This window comes from Drosophila teissieri, chromosome X (assembly GCF_016746235.2).
Source record: "Drosophila teissieri strain GT53w chromosome X, Prin_Dtei_1.1, whole genome shotgun sequence".
Lineage (NCBI taxonomy): Eukaryota > Metazoa > Arthropoda > Insecta > Diptera > Drosophilidae > Drosophila > Drosophila teissieri.
This window is the reverse complement of record NC_053034.1, coordinates 6818660-6844923: the sequence shown is the minus strand read 5'-3', so window position 1 is coordinate 6844923 and position 26264 is coordinate 6818660. Positions and strand designations below refer to the sequence as shown.

General features: G+C 39.4%; 4 protein-coding genes across 7 annotated transcripts; 2 read left to right on the top strand and 2 right to left on the bottom strand.

The window, feature by feature from the left end:
* Positions 1 to 1932: 1932 nt before the first annotated feature.
* Positions 1933 to 16310, bottom strand: LOC122624211 (serine/threonine-protein kinase phg2). Of its 3 annotated transcripts, XM_043803682.1 has the most exons (6): positions 15775 to 16310; positions 15130 to 15384; positions 4296 to 4496; positions 4129 to 4211; positions 3923 to 4038; positions 1933 to 3864 (listed from the first exon to the last, which is right to left on the bottom strand). In XM_043803682.1, the coding sequence occupies exons 1-6, from the start codon at positions 16308 to 16310 to the stop codon at positions 3622 to 3624; spliced, it is 1434 nt and encodes a 477-aa protein (XP_043659617.1). In that variant the 3' UTR covers positions 1933 to 3621. The 3 variants fall into 3 exon arrangements, with proteins under 3 accessions (XP_043659617.1, XP_043659619.1, XP_043659618.1); XM_043803684.1 differs by lacking the exons at positions 15130 to 15384; positions 15775 to 16310 and adding an exon at positions 8686 to 8925; XM_043803683.1 differs by lacking the exons at positions 15130 to 15384; positions 15775 to 16310 and adding an exon at positions 4867 to 5019.
* A 1216-nt stretch (positions 16311 to 17526) lies between these two features.
* LOC122623971 (ras-related protein Rab-40C) lies at positions 17527 to 20827 on the top strand. Of its 2 annotated transcripts, none has more exons than XM_043803382.1 (5): positions 17527 to 17761; positions 18750 to 18886; positions 18972 to 19165; positions 19399 to 19621; positions 20045 to 20827. In XM_043803382.1, the coding sequence occupies exons 2-5, from the start codon at positions 18754 to 18756 to the stop codon at positions 20260 to 20262; spliced, it is 768 nt and encodes a 255-aa protein (XP_043659317.1). In that variant the 5' UTR covers positions 17527 to 17761; positions 18750 to 18753; the 3' UTR covers positions 20263 to 20827. The 2 variants fall into 2 exon arrangements, with proteins under 2 accessions (XP_043659317.1, XP_043659316.1); XM_043803381.1 differs by having other exon boundaries at positions 18942 to 19165.
* Positions 20828 to 22267: 1440 nt separating this feature from the next.
* LOC122624092 (glycine-rich cell wall structural protein 1.8) lies at positions 22268 to 23719 on the top strand. The gene is made up of 3 exons (XM_043803531.1): positions 22268 to 22298; positions 22391 to 22467; positions 22691 to 23719. Exons 1-3 carry the CDS (start codon positions 22268 to 22270, stop codon positions 23717 to 23719), a joined length of 1137 nt encoding a protein of 378 aa, XP_043659466.1.
* A 907-nt stretch (positions 23720 to 24626) lies between these two features.
* LOC122624091 lies at positions 24627 to 25285 on the bottom strand. Its single transcript, XM_043803530.1, has one exon. It carries the CDS (start codon positions 25283 to 25285, stop codon positions 24704 to 24706), a length of 582 nt encoding a protein of 193 aa, XP_043659465.1. The 3' UTR covers positions 24627 to 24703.
* Between the last annotated feature and the right edge of the window lie 979 nt (positions 25286 to 26264).

Genomic DNA, 26264 nt, shown 5'->3' with positions numbered 1-26264 from the left:
TGAGATTATTTGGCTTATTCCCCGCTGTTTCTTTTTTTTGCCATAAATTATTGTGGCTTTTGTTGCTTTGGTTCGTTGTTTTGGGTCTCATCATAATTTGCACCTGCACGAGAATCGCACTCGCAAATTAGGTGCGCTTTTTTTTTTGGTTGGCAAAACGAGAGATATGAAGGGGGTTTTTGGGAACAAGATTTAGAAGCACAGTATCTGAAAAATGTTTGCGTCTTTGCCTATGTTCATTTTGTTTCAAAATTATTCAGGATCTTATTAGTTATTGCCTATTAAAAATAACAACGATGTTTTACAACATAAAGGAAGTTTTTTACCACGCTTTATGGTAACGTTGCTAGTATAACTGACTTAATAAGTAAATGTACATTAGCAATCTAAAGTGGTACTCAGACTTCTCAGTGCTACTGTGGGTGTCATGCCATATGCCCATTGGAAAGAAAACACGTTTGACCATTAACGATGACTGACTTTCATTAGATAGATGGCCAAAATCCAGTTTCCCTTCTCCATTTCTGAGTGGGTGCCTTGGGTAAGATCACCAATCGCCAACAGCCAAGTCGCATCATCGATACCCAAATCAAATACAGTTCAATTCAATTCAAATCGAAACGCGGGCTTGGTTCCAATTCGATGAGATCGTGATCGAGAGGCAGAGACATTTCCGCTTACTTAGGCGCAACAATTTCAAAATTGACAGCTCCCCGGTTGCCAATTAATCTTTTATTGGAATCCGAATCCGAATCCGAATGCGAGTGTGAATCGGAATGGACCAAAGCCATAAACCAAATCCAGATAAATTGCTATAAATGTCTTTCCGAGTAGAGTTCATAAATTAAATCAACTCCAAATTAATAACACAAAAAAAAGAACCAAATTCGCATTCTGGTTTTTCATCTTTAAAAGCCGTGTGACGTGGGTGAATTCAGAACTTGATAGTTCATTTGGGAAACCGTTGACCCTATCCGGAATATTCAAACTATATTTTAAAATCAATAAAAACCAGTGATATTTCCTACTTGCTTTACAGCTCTATTCATTATATAACGACATTTTCTTAAAACTTCCTTAAAGCTGTGCGAGCTTAGAAAACATATATTATATTTTCCGACAAACATTTTTAGTTTTTCCCTCAAATAAGAATTTCAATTGGTAAAAAGTATAGATAGATAGGAGTAAACTTGCTATAAGGAATATCGCCTAGAAAAATCCTGGGTATCAGAGCATTCAAATTTAAATAAGCTTAAGTCGCACATTTGGCAATATAATTATGCAGTTGCGCCATGCGATTAATTGGCAATTAACAAATTCGATTTCTACAGATTGCTTTTGCCCAATTTTGTCGATTTGTGGCGATGAGGTGAAAGGTTCTTTGGCAGTTCCTCGTTTTGTTGTTCATCGATTGGAATACTAAATTTGGTCGATGCGGAAGCATTAAGCGATTTGTTTGCCTTAAACAATTGCAATCAATTATCCGTCGATCGAATGAACTAAAAGCATTCATCAATCAATATGTATTTCTATCTCTCTCCTTTTGTGGATCCCACGCGAAGTATATACATACATATATATTCATATATTTTTTTGTAAAGCCTAGAAATTGGCTTCACTATTGCAGCCCCGAAAGTTATGCTACACTTGGAATAATACACATCTTGATTCATTTTAGCTTTCGTTTTTTATTTAGGATTTTTTATACAATAACTTAACATTTTGTTGTTTTTCTTTTTTTAATAGGTTTTTGCTTTTTGGAATCGGAAATTTACAATATTAAATATTGATTTTATTGCTGTACTGGCTGCTGTTTTATCCGTCTGATGGATTTAGTTTACGAATTTCTTTATTTTCATTTGCGGACTTTGAAATTTTCCCATTTGCTGTTTGCTTATTTCCAGTTGAAACAATATTGCTATTTCATATATCTGTGTGTGTGTGTATATATATATATATATATATTTAATTTATTTTTTGTTTTTCATTACGTTTATCAAATGCAGCATATTGATGCTTAGGCTGTAGGTGTGTGGGTGGTGGTGTTGGTGTGTCAGTGTCAGTGTGTTTGAGAGTGTGTGAGTGGGTGTGGCTGTCCATTTCGGTGTTCTCATTACATTCTTTAGCTATTTGGTTGCTGCTTTTTCTCTCTGTGTAAACTTTCTTGTACCTCGCTTTGCTCGATTTACCTGCATATTACTTCTGCATATTTGTTTGCCTTCACTTTTGTTTTTGCTTTTGATTTGCGTTCAAACTGAGAAAAATACTGAGTGAAAGGGGTTGGAAAAATGGGTGGTTGGGTGGTTGGTTGGTTGTTTTGTGAGGGTTTGTATTGTGCTTAACTAAGCTGAAAAACGGTGGTTCTTCCTTTTTTATATACTTTTTCTGGCCTCATTTCTAAGCTTTTGTCTTGGGATTTCGGTTTCTTCAAAGCCTTTCTTTCTATCTATATATATGTATATATATATATATTCTCCTCAAAGCACTAAGACCTTTTCTACCATTTTCGCCGTCTTTCTTCAGCACCGCTTGCCTTTGATCAGCCGCTACAGTGGGCCCCAAAAGTCAGCGCACCCGGTTTTAATTGTCTGCCTCATGTATATAATGATACAAAATAATTACTCATTATTTAGCCTTAGAAAAGTGGGATTTCTTTAATTAGTTTTTTTTTCTACTATTTCCGGTTCATCTCGTTTTGCTTTATTGCGTCATTCATTTCATCTCATATATCGTATAATATATATGCGTATGTGTGTGTGTGTGTATTTTGTATATGTACGTGTGTATGTGTATATTTGTTTTAAGGTTTAACATTTAATTTACTTTCATCTGCTTCGTCGTCATTATATAAATAAAAATAAATACATTATTCTTTATGTTAATTTTTTTTTTGCATTCTTTTTTTTCGATTTTGTATCCATTATGCATGCAAGCAAAACGTTTTTCGTTATTTTTTGTCCTTTTAGATTTTACTTGTTAAACGTCCCTACATCCTTTTCATTTTTTAAAAAAGCCGCACTAAATTTTACGATTACAAAAAAAAAAATAAATTCACATATATGCATACAATAATTTTTATAATACACATATGCAGGTCGAGTCCACATTACACAAAAAGGAAAAAAAAAGAGTATGTATATATAATAATGGTGAATTGCAGTGTGTAGCATCGCCTGCAGACTAACAGATATATATATAAACATATATAAGTGTGGTCGTCAGATTTACAATTCAAATTTTGGATTTTTTGTTATTCTCGAAGCTGGAGCAACAGCTGCTGGGTGTTGCATACATTTTGGTTCTCACTGTGGCTGCCGGCTGGTGCCGCTACAACATTCTTGATAATCTGCTGTTGCTGCTGGTCAGAGAGCTTGGTTTTCCTAATGTTCTTCTAGTTCATCATTGTGTTGCAAGAATCTCAATCTCGGTCTCGGTCTCAGTATTAGGGTCTCGTCGTCTTGCAAAGCGAAGCAAAGCGATTTATGCGGCATGCAAAATATCAACAGCTCGGCTCCATTTCGTCCAAAAAAACATTAACATCAAAAAACACGGCTAGCCGTAAAATGACCGCCCCCCCTAATCCGCTCAATCGCGTCGTCCCCCGCCGCTGTTTGCCCCAAATTATTGAAGGACACAGCAGCCCTTCTTCTTGTTCTTCTTCTCGTCGATGACCACATGACTAGCGGACGTCGGTCCGGGAACCACCTGTTTGGACACCTGTCCCAGCGAGGTGACCCCATTGTTTCCGTTCCCGTTTCCGCCGCTCAGCTCGGTCGCCGTCGCTGCTTTTCCGGCGCCAGCGTCGGCAGTTGCAGAGGCATGGGAATTTGTACCATTTTGTGCTGTTGCTAGATTCTGCGAGAGCTGCAAATGACATAGAGATTTAATCACACATATGGTTAACCTATATCTGCAATCTTACATTTGATTTGGTTACACTCTCGCCGATCGCCGTGCCGCCGTTGCAATTGTCGTCCGCATGCTGGGCGCTCCCGTTGCCAATTGTACGCTCCTCTGTGGGTGTGATGGGCTTGCCACCTGAAAGTAAGGGTGTTTGATTACAGATATATCATGTAACTGGCGTCAATAGGTCTGTACTCCTTATGTCTCTGATCAAATAGAACTCACCTCTGATCATGTTGACAATTTCATCAGCCTCTCTAGACAGATCGCCGCCTGGGCGAAAGGGGTTGTCCCAGCCGGAATCGGTGCTGCAATGGAGGATTACCAAAGAATCGATAAGATACATATATACATTAAATGGTTCATGGTATGGCCACCTGGCCACCACCCACCTTTGCTGTCGATCGTAGGCCGCACCCAGGCCAATCACCTGCTGCTGTGGGATCCCCGCCGCCGTCGTGGCCATCGTAGTGTAGTCTAGGAGGTTGCTGCTGTAGTTGTACTCCGGATACTCCAGATACTCCGCCGGTGGACAGATTATCTGCGGCTGGCTGCTTTGGTAGATTGAAACGCGCACTATCGAACGCTCCGATCTGGAAATGGGCAGAGCAGGCAAACACAAATCGAATTAGAGATTTGCTATATATTATATTGTGTGTATCTAAATGTGCAGTGGTTGATGTGCAGCGTTTGTTGTATCGAGATTACGAGAGGGGCCAGTGGGGGCGGACGAGCACTAAAATCACGCATCGGCGCATGTGACCTTAAAATAGCTGAGCAAGTGCGTCATCTACTGAGGAGCCACCTCAATGTCAATTAAATTAAGTCATTTGGCAATTGGCTTTCAGCTAAATATCTGATTCAATTGATTGAAACAACTGCCAGCGAAATACAATTTTCTCTCTGTATTTCTGTATTTTGGCCAGGCTCATGGGATAAATGTAGAAATTGCAACTATATTACTCTTCAATCATCTGCTTATCCGCGTCTGATATGGCGCCCCTCATCCAGGAATCGTCCAAAGATTCGTTGGGTTCCATCGAATACTCTATACGTGTGTGGTAGCAATCCATATTGTTGGCAACGAAAACGAATTCTGACTTCTGGCACTTACACAAATATCACAGGTCACTGGATCAAACAAGTTAAATCGATACAGGGGGAAAGTGTTCCAGATTTTGGGATTTCCTTTTCATTTTCTTTTTTTTTTGGGCATTGGGGGATCTTTGGCGTTATTTTAGGATTAGTTTCCCTCTCGGAAGACATTTTTGAAACATTTTTGGAGCATCCAGGAATACAATGCGTTATTTACAGAAGTTGGCTTTATTCTTGAAATATTTATATTATATTCAGCTTATTCAGCTGCACTGGCAGAAAATTGGATCAACAGCATTGAAGGTATGATAACCATGACATATTTTTATGCCCAATAGAAAACCAGCAATTTGACAAATCAGTTCAGAAATAAATTAGGTTTTTATAGCGCAGTCTGCTGGATGGGCAGCTTTTTTTTTTTATCTTTATAACTGGTTTATGTCGATGACTTCATTTATGGCTGGTTGGTTGTGCGAAAAGCCCGAGACTTACTGAGCCGAAACGCACTGTACTATCAAAGAACTGGAATGGGAGAGGCGATTCAACTTGTAAGATCTCAATCTCCGCCATCCATCCAATGGCCCATGGGACATTCACTTCCTACATCTTTCCAGCATTCGGTTTTATTGTCCCAGAACTTTGAACCCCAAGTGGGAAAACCATTAGAGAAACCTGTCGACAAAAAAAATTGAGAACCAGAAGAAGTAGCAAAAAGTAAACAGCCTACAATCGAATCAGACAACCCGTTCACTATATAAAGACCCCTCCCTCCTCCTCCTCCTCCCCCACACAACACAGCTTTTTATCTGTTTACATTTCAAATACACTTCATAACTCAGTGTGCTTGTTCTTGTAATTATTTTGTTGTTGTTGTTGCCGCTGCTGAACATGTGAAGATTACGTCATGTGCCGAAATTGATATGGAAAAAATTGATACAGGGCACACTCTACAGTGCGAACTAAGTTTGTTATGCAAATAATAATAACAAATTGGTTTTAACTTTAAGCAACGGATTCTTAACAAGGGACGTAAAAAGCTATAGCTTAACTATTGCCTGTTTTCCAAGTCAAATAACTGTAAAGGAGTATAACTTTTGTATTTGGCAAATAGAGTGTGAAATAATGAACTAAAACTAAATATTATGATAAGGAATTATAAAACAAAGACAATAAATGGGTGTTCTATAGTATCTCTTGATAATATTGACTTCTATGATATAACTATGAACTCTATAACTCTCAACTCTTTAGCACATTATTGAGAGCGGCCTGTAGCAACTGGAACAAGAACAAGACCATCAACAAAACACGAGTGTTACAAGCTCGAAAAACAAGTTTTAGGCAAATAACAAATAACAAAAAAAAAAAACAAGAAAAAGAAAAACGTTTTCATCTTGTTTCAGCCCAGAGCATTATTAAACGTTTTTTCCTCGGAACAAAATGCTTGTTAAGTAGAAGTGGAGAAAAAGTTTAAGGAGTTACCACTAACTCATAAACGCAACTTCAAGTGCCCCAACAAATTAAACAACTGAAAAATATGGGAAAAATACTTGTTGCCATTACTGCGAAGCAGGAGGTGGAGTGAATAAATGGATAATTCTCAAGAGAAGAGGAGTGGAGAGGAGAGGAGAGGAAGGGAAGCGAGAAGACACGAAGAGGAGGTGGAACATGAGCTGTAAATGGGAAACAGAAGCAGAAGAAGCAGCATCAGCTGGGGAAAAACGAACTCAAAGATGATCGCATTAATTATGTTTGCCACCAACGATCTGGTGGTGCTGAGCGCTCGGCCATTTTCTGGCTACTTAATAGCTATGTATATCCAAGGCTTAAATTAACAGGTGATCTTTGTCAGGGGTTCGACTTGTTGACACAATGCATTGCAGCTATTAGCTTATTGATTAATAAGGTTTATCATTGATTTTTACTGTGACTATGAATTTTATATGGGCTGTCACTGCAATATTAAATTGTAGTTTGCATTTAAATTGATAATTATTTTTTGTGATGATTTATTTTCCTCTCGCTAGGCAACGAAAGTTTCATACAAATTTCATGTCAATTTCTGGCATTTTTCTTGAGCACATATGGAACTTTTCAAATGAAAGATTGGCACATTGAAAAAAAGCACTTGAAACATATGTTTATGTTGTCATGAGACATTTGGCTACAATTTAGCCTATTCTTTTTTTGCATCGAATGGATGGCAACACTGTTTGGCGACTGCGACGCTGGCAGCGCAGCAGCTTTTCAATTAGTTTTGGTTTTTACTGTTGTATTTTGGGGCACACACGCGAGGGACTACGTCACGGGGAAGAAGAAGAAAATTCTAAGGGGGAGGGGGTCAAGTGCGAGAGGGAGAGTGAAAATTAATTTAACAAATTATGCGACCCCACCCGCAAACACAAAAACAACAAAAATAAAACACACAAGCACATGAGAAACATATAGCGGAAAATTCAATTTTGCACTTGAAAAGCGAAAACAGAGAGGAAAAAGAGAGCGCAAGAAACGCAAAGGAGGGAAGACAAGAGAGGGCCACTGCAGTGCGGCGTTGATTTTGATTTGTTTTAATAATTTCAAAATATATACACTGGCGCAACCGAAGTGGGCACATATTGTATAATGCATACGGTTTATATATAGTATAAATAACAGCGACTAAGGCTAATTTATGTACAAACAAGGTGCTATTTTAACACGCACACACACTGGCGCACATTTATTTTAATTGCGTTTAGCGGTGTACACAGAGCGAATCGGATATGATTTGGTAATTTAATTGAACTCAATAACCATATTACTAACTATATAAGATAAGGAATGTACTGCAAAAAACACACATTTATTAATCTGCAAATGTTCTATTATATATTTCAAGATCTGAATTTTATTGCTAATCTAGCCTCTATTTCTCGCAGTGCAGGCGTGCGAGGGAGAGGAGGCGTTGTCGTTCTCTCTCACGCTGTTCGTGTGTGTGTGTGTGTATTATTTTTTGCGATGAACTCACTGCGCGCAACAACAACAACAATTACAAGTGTACTACTAATGTTTAACTACTTAAGTGTGTGTGAACCAAATAGCAGAAATTACTTTCACATTGTTTTTGCTATTTTAATTGCGTTTAGCGGTGTACACAGAGCGAATCGGATATGATTTGGTAATTTAATTGAACTCAATAACCATATTACTAACTATATAAGATAAGGAATGTACTGCAAAAAACACACATTTATTAATCTGCAAATGTTCTATTATATATTTCAAGATCTGAATTTTATTGCTAATCTAGCCTCTATTTCTCGCAGTGCAGGCGTGCGAGGGAGAGGAGGCGTTGTCGTTCTCTCTCACGCTGTTCGTGTGTGTGTGTGTGTATTATTTTTTGCGATGAACTCACTGCGCGCAACAACAACAACAATTACAAGTGTACTACTAATGTTTAACTACTTAAGTGTGTGTGAACCAAATAGCAGAAATTACTTTCACATTGTTTTTGCTATTTTCTTATTTAATTCAAGTGTTTTTTTTTGTTTTTTCTCAACCACTTGCACTTGCTTATTCGACTCTCTTTGCCCGCCTACCCGCCCTCTCTCTATTTCGCTCACGCAGTTAACTGTAATTTTTCCCTCTCTTTTTGCACTTTTCTTGGGTTTAAACTTAATACTTTTCTTGTTTGTATTTGAAACGCACTTTTAAGGAAATTCTACGCGCGTTTTGCACTCGCTCTTCTTCTTTGATCCTTTTGCGAATTAAAAAAATAGCCGAAGAGCGGGAAGTAGCAGCAGCAACGATTGATGAGCGCGTAATTTTCTTTCGTTTCGGTTTTTGGGTTTTTGTGCTTTTATTTTTTGTGTGAGGTGAGCGCTCTTTTTTTTGTTTGGAGGCTCTTCGAACTTTTGCGTTGTTGCTGCCTAAACTGAAAAACTGAACTGAAACTGACTGTTTGAGTTTCACGCTGCTGAAAAGTAAAAGATACAAAACACACACACACTCACACGCAGGCGTTCACACGCACGAATGTTTGCAGGAGCGGGAAAGAGAGAGAGAGACCGCTCTCTCGCAAACTTTTGCCAATGTTGCCACCTAACTGACTGTTCAGTGGCGCGCTGTTTGAATCCTCAACTTTTCAAGTTAACAAATAAGCTAAACGGTTAATTAACAATAGTTTGTATCAGAAAACGAAATGAATAAAATTGTTAAATTCTTTTTTTAATGTTATGAATTTATATTGTACATTGTATTGTTTCAAGTTAACATATAACTTTATATAACTTGTTTTTAATGCAAAAAGCAAATGCCAAATAAAACGTATGTACATTCTTCTGCTAATAAAAAATAGTCCTTCGAAGAAGTCAACCCTATTTCATGCTTGAAGCCCGAAGTACTCGAAATAAATCACTTGAGATATCTGAAATACGCCGCAAGTGTTTCACTTTACAACAGAAGACACAAAGAACAATTAACATTCTCTTTAATGAGCTCTTTAATGGGCTCCAGACGCACACGTCTACGTCTATCTTTTGTCATGGTTTTATTGCGATCTATTTTGAGCGAAACAAAAACATTTCCAAATTTTTCATTTCGCGCATTTCCTGGCTAGAAAATTTACACATTTCGGGCAAACAAATGAAAACAAACAGCACAACCGGCAATTTATGCTTTTTGTATGGGGATTTTTGGCAGCTGCTGCAGGCAAACCTGAAAGCACACTAGCCAACAAAGACGCAAATATTTTTCAACATTTTCGTTTATAACTTTAAAAAATACAAGAAAATTTACATAAATGTTTCCATCAAAAAGTTGATTTCGAATTGAAATGTATAATTTATTTTGGATATTTTATATACATTTCTGACACAAATTCTTAATTTTTGTTTTATTTTAGTCAGCACTAAACCGCCGGAAACCTAACAAGTTTTGAAGAGTGTTCTTGCTGCCTAGTGTAGTTTTGAGATCTGCGTATTTGCTTGGTTCTTTTGTTGTAAAAGCCCAGATGAAATGCGCAATAAGCAAAAGGCGAAAACGCCGCGCATTTGTAATGGCAAAAACGGGAAAACAAACAAACGTAAATCCAAATGCGCCACATCTGGCAACGTTGCCAAAGCCAACAAACATGACATCACTTTTTTGCGCACTCACCAAAGTAATAAAAGAGCGTAAGCTCGCTCTACCGCTCCTCGCTCGCAATCTCTCCCTCTCTCTCACTTGTTATACACAAGCAACGGACCGAAAATAATATAACAACAACAACAGAAAAAAAAAAGCCAAAGAGAGCACAAGGGAAACACGGAAAAACATAAACACGTAACCACACACACATAAAGGTAAAAACGGGGAAGCTGCTGGAAATAGCGATGGAAAAGGGCGAGGGGATAAAAAACGACACAGAAGGGGGGTTGATTAAAACAGGGTTGCCACCGCTACCATACAGATGCTTAGAATCGGGGTCCCCAACTATTGTTGTCCAAAAAAAAAATGGGAAAAACCGAAAATATAAGCGAAAAATTAAAATAGGAGCAGAACAAAATCAAGAAAACCACGGCACACAAACCACAAACACATTCACACCTGTGGTCAGCCAAATAGCACACTATAAAAACAATATAGACTCGTACATTCAACAGTTGTGGTGAGAAGTCCGAAATAAATTGAAATATTTTACATTTTTCAAATAATTTCAAGATTTGCGTACACTAAAAAAGAAAGTGTTTATGAGTTAACGATCGAATATTTGATCATTATTTTTAGATTGAGATATGAATCATTGAACGCGAGATTCTATTTTCTCTGTGTACGAGATGCCGCAAAAATATCTCACGGTTTGCCATTTAGCACTTCAGATACTTTAGGTTAGCTGTAAATATTGGCAATAAACAATTATCGTTTTGGCATTGCATGCTAATTAAAAAGTTACTCACAGAAAATATTGAATACTGAATAAGGATATTTAAATTTGACAACAAACACTTAAATGTAATGAATAATAAAATTATAGATATTTACGTTTTTGGGTAATATTTTTACGACCTGCACGGTGCACACGTAAATGGGTAATAGGGCTAATGCACAGTGGGAAATACGAATACGATCCAATTTGAATATGACAGCATGACTGAGGCTAAAAATAGAATTTACTACTCCCGATTAATTCGCCTCTGGAATTACGCGCTCCTCCGCGTTTGCCACACAATATATTTTGGGCATTAAGTGATTTGAAATTATTTGGCATTGCCGTGGACAGAGATAAGTCCAGCAACAATTGATAACGAAACGATTTGAGGCGAAGATGGATTGAGTGACGTTGGTAGCAGAAAATAAATACTTATAACATTTGGGCAATTTGTTGCCATTGCCAATGGGAATTTGTCGAGAGTATTATAGTATTTACGAGTTATTATAGATCTATTATACATAAACATTTGAAAATCTCACGGAATGCTCGTGCTTGGGAACACAAGTATATTTCTTTTAGTATGCTCGCATTTTCCCCATTTCCGTTACAATTTCAAACAACTAAAACACAATTGGCATAGTTCCCAATGAAATTGACAGTATTCAAGATTGGCGTACTAAAAAATATCAAAGAAAATGCTTGCTATACAAGAATTTTTGCAGAGAAATTTAATTGAAATGAAGGCGACGCTAGCATTTGAATTATAGATACAAAAACTACCAGAATATAATTTTAATAAACTTGATTAGCTAAAACCTGAATATAATACATATGATATATTATACCTTTCGAAGCATCTGGAATAAAATAATTTTTTGCAGGGCTTACAATTGTTTTATATCACAACAATTTAAACCAATTTGTTTTGCAAGTATCTGTTGTAAAGCTGACAGCTTTAATTCAATAAGTTGAACAAAACTACACTGAACTATGCATAATCTTTGTGTGGAAAAATGTATTCTGCCTACCTTGTGGCCTCATAATCGCGTATCTTTTGTTCCTGCTCGTTTTTTTGTTTAGCCTAAAAGTTAATAATAATTTCCACTGTTCCGTTGCACAGAAGAGGCAACAACAATTACACACGCACTGCTGGCCAGCGGCACAATTACCGTTGTTGGCATTACAACAATGTGACAATGGGCCTGACCCGTCTGCCTATGATTATAATTATGCCTATATGATTATGATTATGACTGGGTCCGCTGGTGATGTTCATGATGACGATGCCGACGTTGATGATGATGATGATGAGCACGCTGTATGCATGTCAAGTGTGCCGTGGGTACCGGAAAATCAATTGACTGAGTGACAGGCGGACAGTTCGAGATGTACTTTCACAATAGCTATAGACATGAGCAAGGCCCACCGGCCGATCGAATTTCTTAAGTAAAAAAATGAGAAAAAAAAACAGAATCATGTCGAGGTCAGATGTTCAATCAGCCTCCTTTCGTTGGTTTTTAGCAGAGAAAAGAAAAGTAAATAGTTGGATTTTTAGCTCAAGAAATACCTTTCTTTTGCACAAACGGTCACACTATGTCAATTCAATGAAATAGCACACTAGAAATGGCATATTACTGAATAACTAATGAATGATCATTTTATGGGTTAAATTTGATACATTTGTTCCCCGTGTATCTGGATAATCGATTAGAAGAATAAAGAGCCGCAAGATTCCCGGTTTTTCTTTTCTCCTCTCTGCGTTCTTTTGCCTTGTTCTTTCCATTCCTTTCTTTTGTGACTCTGACTAACTGTAAGAAAGAAAGTTCTACAGCAAGTGCCGAGCTCAAAAGCTGATGACATCACGCTCCACCGGCAAATTAATGCTCCGCACATACAATAAAAACTGAAGAAACACACATGTGGAGAGACTGGCGAACAAAAAGGTCACAACATGTGTTAAGTCTAATCTCTCCCAAAATGGAATATGCCACCTAGACGAAACAGCAATAGACAAAGCAAAACAAATTGTCAGCAAATTTGATTTGATGCCCGTTTGACAGCCATCACAAGAAATAAAACACCTTCTATATTTGTCTTGTCAGCACTTTTAACTCAATGCTTTTTTTCACATTCTGGGAAATAATAATAGCAAACTTATTGTACTTTAAAAACGGGATAGTAACTTTCTTTTCGATTATATTCTCCTCATTTTACTCACATAAAACTTAAACTCACTTAAAAACTTAATCTTTAATTAAATATATAAATCATTTAACTGATCGAATGCTTTAAATTGCACCCGTCATTGAGATAATCGAATAATTTGGGCGTAGATTATCACATTGCAGCTCTTCTCCATGACAGTAATCGATTGTCAAGCTCTGTTATCGACGTGAATCCAACTAGAACTAAAGTTAAAGCGCCCAATTCGAATCTAGTGGGTGCGGCACATCCATTAGATACACGTTCAGATACGGATACACAAAATGCAGCCGAAAAAGATGTGGGTCAACAACCACCGAATGAAGTTGACCCACTTATACATATATATATATATTGCTTTAAAATGCACACACACAAACACACTTACATTGGCGACACACGCACATGGGGTCATTATGTAATAAAACGATGACGATGTTTAACGGTATTCCAGTTAGAATGACTGCAGCGCCGGCGCATTATAAACTCCAATTGGAGTTCCCTTTGGTGGTGGGAAATGCGAAAAGGCAGACGAAGAAGAACCCAAACAAACAAACCCATCTTCCAATTGGACTGATAACAGAATGGGGCGAGGAAGAAGTGAGAGAGGATAAACAACAATACAGTGTCAGCTCGTCAATTCGAATCCTTTTTGGCGCTTTTTCTATTGGAAAATAATTTCCTTTCCTATTTTGATTAGATTTTAGTTTAATATTTTCAAGCCTTTTTCAAGTACCATTTTTATACATAATTGACTTGTGAAAGGAACATCTCCTATTTAAATACGCTTAATTATAATAGTTTCCAATTATTTTAAGAAAAGAGACACTGTTTTTTTTGCGTGGAAAGAACACGAATAAATTTAATGAGCTTCTCAAGCAATGAAAACCAATGTTGAAATGTCTTTTTAATTGTTTCCGCTCCTACTTGGCATTATACACTTCGTTACGATTTTATTCAAGCCCTAGCCCCACCATTTGATTTGCTATAAAAAAAATGCATGTCCATCAACTGAGTGAACACTGTACGTGGGTTAAAGCTAGGTAGCAAAGTTTATAAAACCAAACTGCTGACGACGGTGAGCGGTAATTATCGATTCAAAAATTTGTGTGTCTCAAGCTTCCTGCCTTTGGGGGAGGTTGTGGGTAAAAAACGCGGGGATTTGGGGGGCTTTAGTTTTGGGGTTGGGTGCGATGAGCACAAAGTTCATCGCTTGCTATTTGGGTTGATAGCGATGTATGTACGTATGGTGGTGGTGGTGTGGAAAACCCAGCTGCACTTTTTGCCCAAAGGCTTTGGGAAAAGAGATCAGCTTTGGATTGGCCCAAAAACAAAAAGTGCCGGGCTTACTATGAATTAGAAAAGCGAAACAAAAGTGAAAGCTGCCAAAAAGTCATTAGACGGATATTTTAATTAGGTAAAAGTAGGCCCACTTTCGGGGCATACACAATAAAAGCCCTGCAATGAATGCCGAAGATGAACCACACATTGTTACACTGACAAAAATATATACAACATTATACAAAACTGTCCAAAAAGGGCACTAGATCGGAACCAGAGTTTACTTTTACACACGACGATAAACCACACATTGTTACACTGACAAACTATACTATTTAAAAAGTGCATAAGATCAGAGCATTTTATCACGAAGCCGTCGTCTAATCAAATAAAGCCATAATTTATGTGAGGAACCTTGAGGTGTATTTATACATTTTCTGATATCAGAGTTTACTTTTAGTCATTTTGCCGGTGCAAATAAGAGTTTGCCTTTACCTAGGAGAAATGGTGAATCAGCTTCGTTTTTTAAATGACCTATTCTTTTGAATATTGACCATACATTTTGGAGAACCACTAACTTGAATAGCCATAACTATTGTATATTTATTTGGTCATGAAGGCAGGTTTTTATAATACCAGCATAAGAAGAACTTGTCTGATTTTTATTGAACCTAGTTCCGTATATAGCAACACACATGTGACTAGTTTTATTTAGCAGGGAAAACTTTAATAAATATTGCTTAAAGTATGTTACTTACTCTTCCTGCACCTCAATGCCGCTGTCATCCATGGTCCCCTTGGCATAGTCTCCACTGTAGCCACCGGCCAGCGGCTGATGCGACGCCAGCGTCGACGCCAGCTGCGGCTGACCAGCGGCGGCAGCGGCGGTATCGGCAGCAGAATTCGCTGCCGCATCGAACCCAAAAGTGGACTCCATGTGCTCCGACAACGGCGTCGGCGTCTCGAAGACGAGTGTCTCCACCATCGAACCCTTTGACGACCCAAAGGATACGCTGTGGAAACAAACAATTAGAAGGTTAGAGGTCATCAATATATCATCAAAAACTAGTATATTTAAGATACCCCAGGGGCAAAAAGAAAGAGTTAAAAATCGAAGAAAGGCACTTTTCGAAAACCCCAAACTTTAAACTAGTGCTAATGTCACTGTTAAACTAAATCTATTAATTAAACAAGTAATCCCTTGAATACCCCTCAAGATATATAGCAGTGTGTTGTTGCGACAAAATTCGAAATTATAATCGATCGCTCAGGTCGCTTTTAAGTGATAATTATGAATTGCAAGGCTTTCTAATACCTATTATAGCCTTTTCGAAAATATTTGTATTCAGACTGTAGTCTTGGAGCATACTTTATGTAAGAGTAAGTAATAGTAAGTCATTTACCGTTTGAGGCCGACGCTTTTGGTGCCCAATTTGCTCAGTTTGCCGGGTTTCTTTTGGGGGCGTGGGAATTTATCGCTCAGATCGCTGGATATATCCTCATCATCAGCTGCTGTTGTTGTTGTTACTGTTACCGGTTCTTCTCCTGTCGTCGTCGTTGTTGTTGTTGTAGGCGCTGCAGCTGCTGCCGCCGCATTGTTATTGTTGCTGCTGCTGCTGGCCTCGTTGTTTTTGCATTTGCTGATATTCTTATTACTTTTATTATTAGCCATGTTTTTCGCACTGACCACAAGCGAACCATTATTGTTGTTGTTCACATTGTTGTTGTTTTGTTGCGTTGTTGTTGTTGCTGTTGTGTGCACCAGAGGCAGCGACGTTGGCGGCGCAGCAGCAGCGACGCCGGCAGAGAACGTCGACGCAGGCAGCGGCGCAACAACAATCTCTTCGCTTAGCAAAAGCGTTCGCTCATCACAGTCGCCAGCGACGCCGGCGGCGACGTCAACGTCAGCAGCGACGCCAGCAGAGCCGTTTGACAGCATTGCGGTTGCAGCAAAACGATTCGATTTCGATTTCGCGGCTAACGGTGCATTTCGAGGGGGCGGCGTGGTGGGCGGGGCCAGGGCCAGCATAGGTATATCTATATATATTATATATATAGGTGCGCCACACACACACTCTTAATTGAATCGCAATTTGTGTGTGCAAAATAATGACAACCCAACAAAAAACCAAACAAAACCAAGCACTTGCACAAAGACACAAATTTATCTCTATATTATTTAGCACATTAACGCGCACCTCTGTAAACAGCAACAAAAAAAAAACAAGCAGCAACAGCTACCGCAACTGCGACGTCGACGGAGGCAGCGGCTGCGGCAGAGGCGTCGGTGACCTGCACTTTAGTTCCCGACCAAAAACTCGCGTTTATAAATAAATATGCATGTGCATTTAATAAATCCGATGGCGCGCGCTCTGTTGCTCTTGTCCTGCGATTCGGAACTCGGATTTTTCGGATCGGAGCGATACAATCGGAACAATCGTGTGTGTATATTTGGCAACGCTTCGAATTTCTGTTCTGTTCTGTTCCGTTTTGTTCGAACGCACTGGCGATGACACCCGGCCGATAGCTCGACTGTCCGATAAGTATAGCGCCACTTGCGATAGTTGCGACGATAGCTTTTGTATAGGAAAGCAGAAATTTAAGAAAAACTACAAAGCCCAAAGCCAAATTTATGAAAGGTATTTTATACTTACATGTCTAATAATAAAAATAATGTAATAAGTTGTGTTAAGCGTGCGCAATAACATACTTATATTCAGAGAAAAACGAACGTAATATACTAGTTTACACATTTTTATACTTAACAGAATTTTATAGAAATTGATTTATATAAATTATTGTAAGAAATACATTGTAAATTTCTTATACATTTAAATTTGTTTTGTATAGGAAATCAGAGATTTAAGAAAAACTACAAAGCCCAAAGCCAAATTAATGAAAGTTATTTTATTCTTACATGTCTAATTATAAAAATAATGTAATAATTTGTGTTAAACGTGCGCAATAAAATACTTATGTTAAGAGAAAAACGAACATAATATACTAGCTTACACATTTTTATATTTAATACAATTTTATAGAAATTGATTTATTTAAATTATTATTGGAAATACATTTTAAATTTCTTAAACAACACTGTATGGAAGATCTGTCGGCCATCGATAGTTAATCGATAGGCGCTGCCTAGTAGTTCTTCCATCCCTATAGAGATGAGCAAAATTGCAATTTTCTGTATTAATATTCGCAGCAGAAAAGACACAAATAAACAACACTAAATCGGAATACATGGAAGATATAGCTGCGATTTAACTAGAGTAAATCGTGGGGCTGGAAAAGCGTGAAAAGCCCGCCGATGTTAAGTCGCCAAAGCGAGGAAAATCGCTCATCTCTATTACAAATACGAAAATGAAACTGCGTGCATTCTAAATGGTAAGTTAAACGCCCAGAAAAAAACGGTTAGTAATGTTCACTAAACAAAATACCCAATTACACGGCTATAATTAATTGGTTTTCAATTGCGGCGGGTGAAAACAATTAACATTGCACACATTTGCAGCAAAAACAACAATCAAAATAAGCACGCACACTAATACGCAAATGTTTTTCTCTATTTTCATTTATTTCCCTTTTTGTTTAAAACAAAGTGCTTAAAACGCAACAATTACACGCTTTAATGGTTTTGTACACTTCGGTAAATTGTGAAATACATTTTCATGCGAAACCAAAACACACCCACTTTTTACCTGTGCGTGTGTGTGTGAATGTGGAAAATCCTTTTACAGTGCGCGACATAAAAACAAGTGCGAAAATCTATAATTGAGTGTCATGCTTTTGTTTATACTTTTTATTACCATGACTCACATAGAGAATTACTTGGTCTGCAGAAATAGAACGCACAAATATTGCCGGTACAAAAATACCGGTTAGCCCGGTTAAGAAATGCAAGAAAAAAACAAGAATAAATGTTTAAGAACCACAACCACTTTGGCCACAAAACCCTAGCCCACATTTAATTGCAGCTGAAATTACGTAAAAATGGAAAAAAATGTCTCATTCAATGAGCGAACTTCTTGCGGCTCTAAGTTGTTAACTGGGTTATCTAAAAAAACATTTTTTAAAATAGAAAAATTGAGTGTGTAAGGTAATTTCCGGCATTCATTTGGAACACTCTAGTGGAACAATTTAAAAATACTTTGCCCTAGAAAATGTGTTGAGCGGTTTTAATGTTTGAGGTACACACTTTTTTCCAGCAATTTAAATATTAAAAAGCACACGTCGTCACGTTTGTGACATCAAGTTTTAGTAATAGTTAGAAATATATTTCAAATTGTAGTCATTTACCTTAGCCATCCAACAATAGTTATTATTTAAATATATATATTTTATTACAATATTAATAATTTTTCTACCATGCCAGCCACATGGGAACCATGACCAAGGATTACGACTATCTGCTGAAGGTTCTACTGGTGGGCGACAGCGATGTGGGCAAGCACGAGATCCTTTCGAATCTGGAGGATCCCTCCACGGAGAGTCCCTTCTGCAGCGGGAACGGTAAGTGTTGGCTATATCCCTTGAACGACCACCGATCTGCAATCCAATCTAATAGACTGCACATCTCATATCCTCCAAACGGTAGCCTACAAGACTACCACCATACTGCTGGAGGGCAAGCGGGTGAAGCTGCAGCTGTGGGACACCTCTGGCCAGGGACGCTTCTGCACGATCATCCGCTCCTATTCGCGCGGCGCCCAGGGCATTATCCTCGTCTACGACATCACCAACAAGTGGAGCTTCGACGGCATCGATAGGTGGCTCAAGGAGGTCGACGAGGTGTGTTGGGAATTGTAAATTGCATAAGGAAACAAAACACATTGGAAGGATAGAAGGAAACTAGACGTTTCTCAATATTTTTCTAACTACTGTTAATTTATACTTATAAAAGTATTGCTTGTTAGATGTCTCCGCGGTACTACCTACTACTTATGGACTCCAATGTGTTTGCCTTTCTTATTTTACCATTCAAAATTCCCAATAATAACATCTTATGTGCGTCAACTTTGCAGCATGCCCCTGGAATTCCAAAGGTTCTTGTTGGGAATCGCCTGCACTTGGCGTTCAAGCGACAGGTGGCGGCCAAACAGGCCGAGACCTACGCCAGCCGCAACAACATGTCCTGCTTCGAGATATCGCCTCTCTGCGACTTCAACATCCGCGAGTCCTTTTGCGAACTGGCGCGGATGGCGCTGCACCGCAACGGCATGGAGCACATCTGGCGCAGCAATAAGGGTAAATATATTACTAGGCGATTTAATGAGAAAATATAGTGCCTTTCGAGTAAAGACTCAATATATAGTTGCCTTAAACCAGGTTGAAGTTAATAAATCTCATCTATTTTTAGTTAAATTGTGAAAATGGCGTGAAAAAGCCTTCAGGTCATTTTTGATTGAGCTCCAATTAAAGCGTTCATTATGACATTCCAATCATTAATCATTTTTCGACAGTTGGATAAGTCTTAATCGCTATAATGTGTGAACTTTTGTAAATTCTCATACCAGTTGCGGTTAATATCAGATATCTTTTGTAGATTTCGGATTTAGTATTTTTAATACATGAACTTTAGAGAAACCCCGAAATGCAAATTCTCCAGCAGACAGATATATAAATATTGTTCTAAATTCACTTAGTAACCCATTTTAAATCCCATTGCAGTGTTATCGCTCCAGGAACTGTGCTGCAGGACGATCGTGCGAAGGACGAGCGTGTACGCGATCGATTCGCTGCCGCTGCCGCCGTCGGTGAAGTCGACGCTCAAGTCATACGCGCTGACCACGTCGCAGTGCTTCAACTCGCTGACCCAGAGCTCCAAGAGCAAGAACCGCTGCAAGACGCCGACGAGCAGCAGTCGGAATAGCTGTGCGATCGCGTGATCGTTGCCTTGTAGGCCGCCGTCCAGCCGCCTACACCGCCACGCCCCTAACCGACATTAACTTTAATTGAGCTCTACTTATGTACTCTAGGCTAACACACACACCCATACCATACCCATACCCGTACCCAAACACCCACTCACCCCAGCTCTTGGTTATATTTTGTTTCATTGACATTGATATTTGTGGTCAAGAATGTTTACTTTTTACACAGTAAAGCGTGCACCTTTTTACTTTTTAACCACCCCCATCCCAGCCCCATTTTCCCAACTCCACTCTTTTGCATTAATCTAATGTTGTTAATATTATTATGTTTGTATAATTCTAATATTTAATGCATCAAACTCATCAACATATAAGACAAAAAAAAAAAAGAAAAAGAAAAACGATGAAATAACATCAAGTGAAAATCAATTTTTATATGGAAAAAGATAATAATTTTTTTTTTGTTTGTTTACCATCGGATTTAAATATTCTTAGAGAAGTATTGTAATTGAAGCGAACTCAGCAAGAGGAGCACACACAAAGCGAATTGATAAAAAAATAATTCATACTGAACTAGAAATTGTGTTTTCATTTATTTTCTATCCCTTTCTGATTCCCGGCCAGGTGACTCCATCTCTTTCCATTTAGGTTTCTGATTTGTGGTAATCTAAAGTGAAAGTTCGCTGCATCTTTAATCCTATTAAGTTGGATGTCATTATGCAACTCGTTAAAGTTTTTGTTGAAAAACTGCGCTTCTATTTTCATTTGTTATTTTTTTATTAGAGTTAACCTCTAATAATACTTTATTATTAAATAATTGGATAGACCAAAATTATTTTATACTGGCCATTAAAATTGCTTGATATGTGTTGGAAAACTGATATTGTTTGAGCATAGGTTCTGTATAGCTCCTTATTTCGACTTGTATCTTTGAAATACTCTTCTGCACCTGTGCATTCTTATTATCATTATTTTATATAACAGGAAGATGACATTTGTCGAATCAATACCCTTCCCATTTCAGCTTGAAGAGCATTTGGATTGTCGATGTTTGGATTCTGCTCTTCCTCAGTAGCTTTGTTGGTTTTCCATCAACATCTGCTGGGGGTTGTCCCTTGTCGGATGTGATTAATCGGTTGGCTGCAAACCCAATTTGATATTGTAATATTATTTAAATGACTCAAATTGGCTTTTCGTCGGTTTGCTTTGCATTGGGATTCATTCGCCCTTTGAGGCAAAAACAATTCGCGGCTTCTATTTCGACATCTATTGCTTCCCCGAAAATTTCGGTTGTTTGGCGTTTTGCCTTTACACAATTCCCGAAGTTGGGCAATCAAAAGGGGGCGGGGCTCTCGGGGGCAGTGGACTCGTTATAATTTAAATGTATCTTCCCATTTCGAATGTAACACCTGGGGAATTGAATGCGAAGTGATAGCGAAATTATTGCAAAAATTTGCATACGCTTTAATTCACTTTATAAATGGTTTGACTGTCTTTTTTATTGTTTTTTGTTTTATAGTTTTGGCTCAGTTATAAAATCTTTTACTTATATAGTTTAGTTAAACTTACTCTATGCATGTATGTAAATATCTTACTAAGCCTCAAACATTAATTTCAAACTAAGTTTATGAAAAGTTTAAATGTAAAAGATGACCTTTTGCCATTCAGTTAATATTTTTATTTGGTTTGTAGTTTGTTACTACCACTGTTATTTGAGGACTTCCCCCTATTTAATGATTTTTAGTTTTTTTTTTTCCAAAAATGCATTCCCCATATGGGTCTGCATTGGGAAAGTGCTAATCCGACCTGAACTGCACTGACCTAGCCCATCGATCAGGTGACCCACGGGGGGCGGGGTCACCATCATTAAGTGGTCCGTTCATGCCCGGCGGATTAATTTCGGCGGCCGGTTCCAATTATGGAACTGCTATTTTTCCCATTTTTTTCCACCGGACTCATTTGCATTTGCCAGCCGTCGATGCGTTTGTTGTTGGACCAACGCGAGTCCAGATGGACGGAGATGATGGCTTTCGGGTTGGTTGGCGGTGGTGGTGGGCAGCAAGATGACGAAAGCAAGTTCACAGACAGATGGAGCAACTCGCCATCCGGCTGCTATAAAAACCGTGGATCGCTCGGATTGGAGCATCAGTTGGCTTCCTCTTCTGCTACGTGAAGTTCCACAGTTTTCAACCCCCAAGCAAGAAACTTCCAGCAATGAAGGTGAGTCTTCTCGACACAGTGCACAAAACATTATTATACTCATTAAGAAATATTTCAAATCAGTTATAAAACATTAAAAGTTCCAAAACTACGCTAAAAAATATGGACAAAGCTATTAACTTAATATACAATTAGTAAAAATCCGTGTGATGAAGAGTTTAAAATATGATTATTTACTTATATGAAATATAAATATTTATTAAATCCTTTTTCTTATTTACAGATCTTTGTGTGTCTCCTGGCTACCTTGGCTGCCACCGCATCGGCTGGCTTCATTGGCGGATCCGGCGGTGGTGGCGGTGGCGGTGGCTACAGCTATGGAATCGGTTCCGGCGGCGGCGGTGGTGGCCACCAGGAGGTGAAGACCATCCAGGTGATCCACCAGGAGGGTGGCGGCTACTCCGGCGGTGGCGGCGGCGGTTACGGTGGCTACTCCGGTGGCCATGGAGGCTACTCTGGCGGCGGCCACCAGGAGGTCAAGACTATCAAGGTTATTCAGCAGGAAGGTGGCGGCTATTCCGGCGGTCATGGCTTCTCTGGTGGCCACGGTGGCTACTCTGGCGGCGGACACCAGGAGGTGAAGACCGTTAAGGTCATCCATGAGGAGGGACATGCCCTGGGCGGCGGCGGTTATGCCGGTGGCTTTGCCGGTCATGGACACGGACATGGTGGCCACCAGGAGGTGAAGGTGGTCAAGGTCATCCATGAGGAAGGCGGTCATGCCCACGGACACGGCGGCGGCTACTCCCATGGCGGATTCTCTGGCGGTCATCAGGAGGTTAAGACAGTGAAGGTCATCCAGGAGGAAGGCGGTCATGCCCACGGACACGGCGGCGGCTACTCCCATGGCGGATTCTCTGGCGGTCATCAGGAGGTTAAGACTGTGAAGGTCATCCACGAGGAAGGACACGCTTTGGGCGGCGGCGGTGGCTACTCCGGTGGCTACTCTGGTGGCTTCTCCGGTCATGGACATGGACATGGTGGCCATGAGGAAGTGAAGGTGGTCAAGGTGATCCACGAGGAGGGCGGTCACAGTCATGGTGGTCACAGTCATGGCGGTCACGGTCACTCGCACGGCGGATTCGAGGAGGTCAAGACCATCAAGGTCATTCACGAGGAGGGTGGCCACGCCCACGGCCATGGACCCGCCCCCATCATCAGCAACGAGTACCTGCCGCCCAGCAATGAGTACCTGCCCCCCGTATCCGCTCCCCAGCCCGGATATCTGCCCCCATCCTCTAGCTGGAAGTGATTCCTTGCCATTCGATTCGAGCCATACTGATCCTTGAGTCTTGTTAAGTAATTTTAGGTCTACTTTTTTTTTAATCCCATGTTTTTTTACTGTTGTTCCCATTTTACCTCACCCTTTGAACAAATATACCATCTGTAAATTATAAAACATTCGGATTTTCTATGATATATGGGTACCAAAAGCTTTGGAAAGTTGGCAATGTTTTAGGAAATAGTTGGAAAGTTCTGATTGATGGCGAAATTAACGTATCATTGATCATTTCGCCCAGCTTGAAAATTTGATTAAAAAACCCCATTCCCTATGCATTCTTATTTCCAGCGTATTCACGGTTAGTTAGGCTGTGTGAATTAGCATTTTATTCATTTTTTTCATTTGGTTCCATTCATGCGACCCGGTCACTTTCGATTCGCGTTTCAATTTCACTCTCAACTCGAACCGATCGACCCATATTATCATAATCACAGTCATCCAATTTAGCGGTAGCTCAACGACCTTTTCATCGGCGGGCTCATGTTCATTATAGATAGCCGTCGAATCTAATGGATTTCATTTGTATATCTTAACGTTTATTTTAATGTTTAGAAATGTATTTTGTGTCTGGTGGATGTTGTTGTAGCGTGTGTTTGTGTGTTGTGGATTAATGTGTATCTGTGTAGTACATTTTGTATCTTATGGTTTGTTTTGAACGATCTGGCTAAATTCTTATTTCAAACTTTTTTTTTTTCTATTTTCAATGGTTATTACTTTTGAGATTTTTAGAACTGTTATTCCATCGCGTGCATTTTATACAATTTGTTATTAAATGTTATAAGATATTATAGGATCATTACTTTTTTTCTTCAAAAATTCAAATGAATATCATTGAGATTTCGCTTAAAAATATGTTCCAAATATGTGAATGTGCGCTGGGTGCTGTGTTGTTTAAAAATAAACAATTAAATGAGTTATGTTAAATATAAAATAAATATGTATTTGTTTCCTTTATTATTTGTGTGGCCACATATCCTGCCGCCTCCTTTTCGCCGTATTTTGATCGATGTGATTACTATTCTGGCCCAGATACTGATGCAGGGGCAGTGGGCGTGGCGAGGAGGAGGTGACGCCCAGAGGAAACTCGCTGGTGGGTCGCCACTTCGAGGGCATCCATGGTGAGTCGTAGCTCTGGTATCTGCTTTGGTATTTCTCCTCTTGATAATCTCTTGCTGGTTCCATGCCCTTCTGATCGTTGTGCACCTTGAGATTCAGCAGCAGTTCACCATCGTCATCGATCAAGTTATACAGCTGGACACCTTTGGCCTCCCGCAAAGGATGGGCTCTCTCCAATCTGATTTGTTGTTGTTGCTTGACCTTTGGCCTTACCACGGGCTTTGGCCTCTGGCCAATATACCGCGATGATCGATCGTGGGACTGCAACTGCCGCAGGATATTCAGTGGCAGGAGTAGATCCGATTCGAAGGGCATAAAGCCGCTGGCTCGCACTTTAATGATATTTCTCAGCAGCGGCTGATGGCCATAACTCGCGACCAGGCCCAAAAGGCTCAGAATGCAAAGGCCCAAGGTGTGCATTTTGCGGCAGTTGTTAGCTCATTTTACACGAGGATCACTGGTTGCTATAGGCACTCGAACAAAAAAGTAAATAAAGTGTTTATTTGGTCGAGAGTGGAGCGAATGAGCAGCGCGTTCTAGGCCCGTGTTGCACCAACTGAACGGACTAAAAACTACACGGCTCAAATCAAGCTGAGGCCAGCTGAATGCGCTCGTAAAAACGAATTAATTAGAGAAAATACCGTACGGTACGCGAACGCACAGTGGGTGGAAACATATGCATTTGTAACCACAAAATGAATATATAAGGGACTTTGCTTGATGTTTGTTTAATGAATAGCTTGTGGTGGCAATCATCTAAGGTATCCAGACATAGTTGGGTAACGAAATAAATCGGATATTCATAGCTTGGCCCCACTGTGCGCGATATGTCCAACACTTTGAATTGAAAATAAAAACATAACTGGCCGCGGCGACTGGACGTTTATTGTTGACAGGGGGAACTGTTGAAGTGGCTCTTTCTTCCATTATTTCCTCTATTTTGTTATGGGCAACACACAATTTATTAACAACATCAAGTGAGTCAAGTGTGTGAGTGCTGATTTATGCCAGTGTGGAAAAGAATAATTCTTTGAATGCCTTCGTGTGGGGAGGATTGACATTAAAACTGGCTCACTAGCCGACAGTTGAGCCATTACAATGGCCATTAAAACATAACCCGTCCACTCTCGCTGCCACTGGTGACCCAAACAAAAGAGCAGCACATACTGCCATAAACACACACCACACACATCTCCGCCACATTAGCATTAACACAAAAGACACCCGCATTGAAAAAAACAAAAAAAAAATTAAGAAAAAAAACGAAAACCAACAAAGGCAGTAAACTCTCTATGCAGATTAGCAAGGTGGAAAAGCGTGGCTCAGAATTTTCACTCCAGCCGGGTTTTGCAGTTGACAAACGCTCCGCTGATCACTCTCACTGTTCCACATTTGCATA

What these genes read in the sequence shown, in the direction of transcription:
- LOC122624211 (XM_043803682.1), bottom strand. Translation starts at nt 16,310, where the DNA reads ATGCTGTCAAACGGCTCTGCTGGCGTCGCTGCTGACGTTGACGTCGCC. An exon ending in GCCTACGATCGACAGCAAAG is followed by an intron (nt 4,212 to 4,295) that starts GTGGGTGGTGGC and finishes CCTCCATTGCAG; the next exon opens with CACCGATTCCGGCTGGGACA. An exon ending in AGAGTGTAACCAAATCAAAT is followed by an intron (nt 3,865 to 3,922) that starts GTAAGATTGCAG and finishes TGTCATTTGCAG; the next exon opens with CTCTCGCAGAATCTAGCAAC.
- LOC122623971 (XM_043803381.1), top strand. Translation starts at nt 18,754, where the DNA reads ATGGGAACCATGACCAAGGATTACGACTATCTGCTGAAGGTTCTACTG. An exon ending in TCCCTTCTGCAGCGGGAACG is followed by an intron (nt 18,887 to 18,941) that starts GTAAGTGTTGGC and finishes CCAATCTAATAG; the next exon opens with ACTGCACATCTCATATCCTC. An exon ending in GGCTCAAGGAGGTCGACGAG is followed by an intron (nt 19,166 to 19,398) that starts GTGTGTTGGGAA and finishes TCAACTTTGCAG; the next exon opens with CATGCCCCTGGAATTCCAAA.
- LOC122624092 (XM_043803531.1), top strand. Translation starts at nt 22,268, where the DNA reads ATGATGGCTTTCGGGTTGGTTGGCGGTGGTG. An exon ending in CGGGTTGGTTGGCGGTGGTG is followed by an intron (nt 22,299 to 22,390) that starts GTGGGCAGCAAG and finishes CTCGGATTGGAG; the next exon opens with CATCAGTTGGCTTCCTCTTC. An exon ending in AGAAACTTCCAGCAATGAAG is followed by an intron (nt 22,468 to 22,690) that starts GTGAGTCTTCTC and finishes TCTTATTTACAG; the next exon opens with ATCTTTGTGTGTCTCCTGGC.
- LOC122624091 (XM_043803530.1), bottom strand. Translation starts at nt 25,285, where the DNA reads ATGCACACCTTGGGCCTTTGCATTCTGAGCCTTTTGGGCCTGGTCGCG.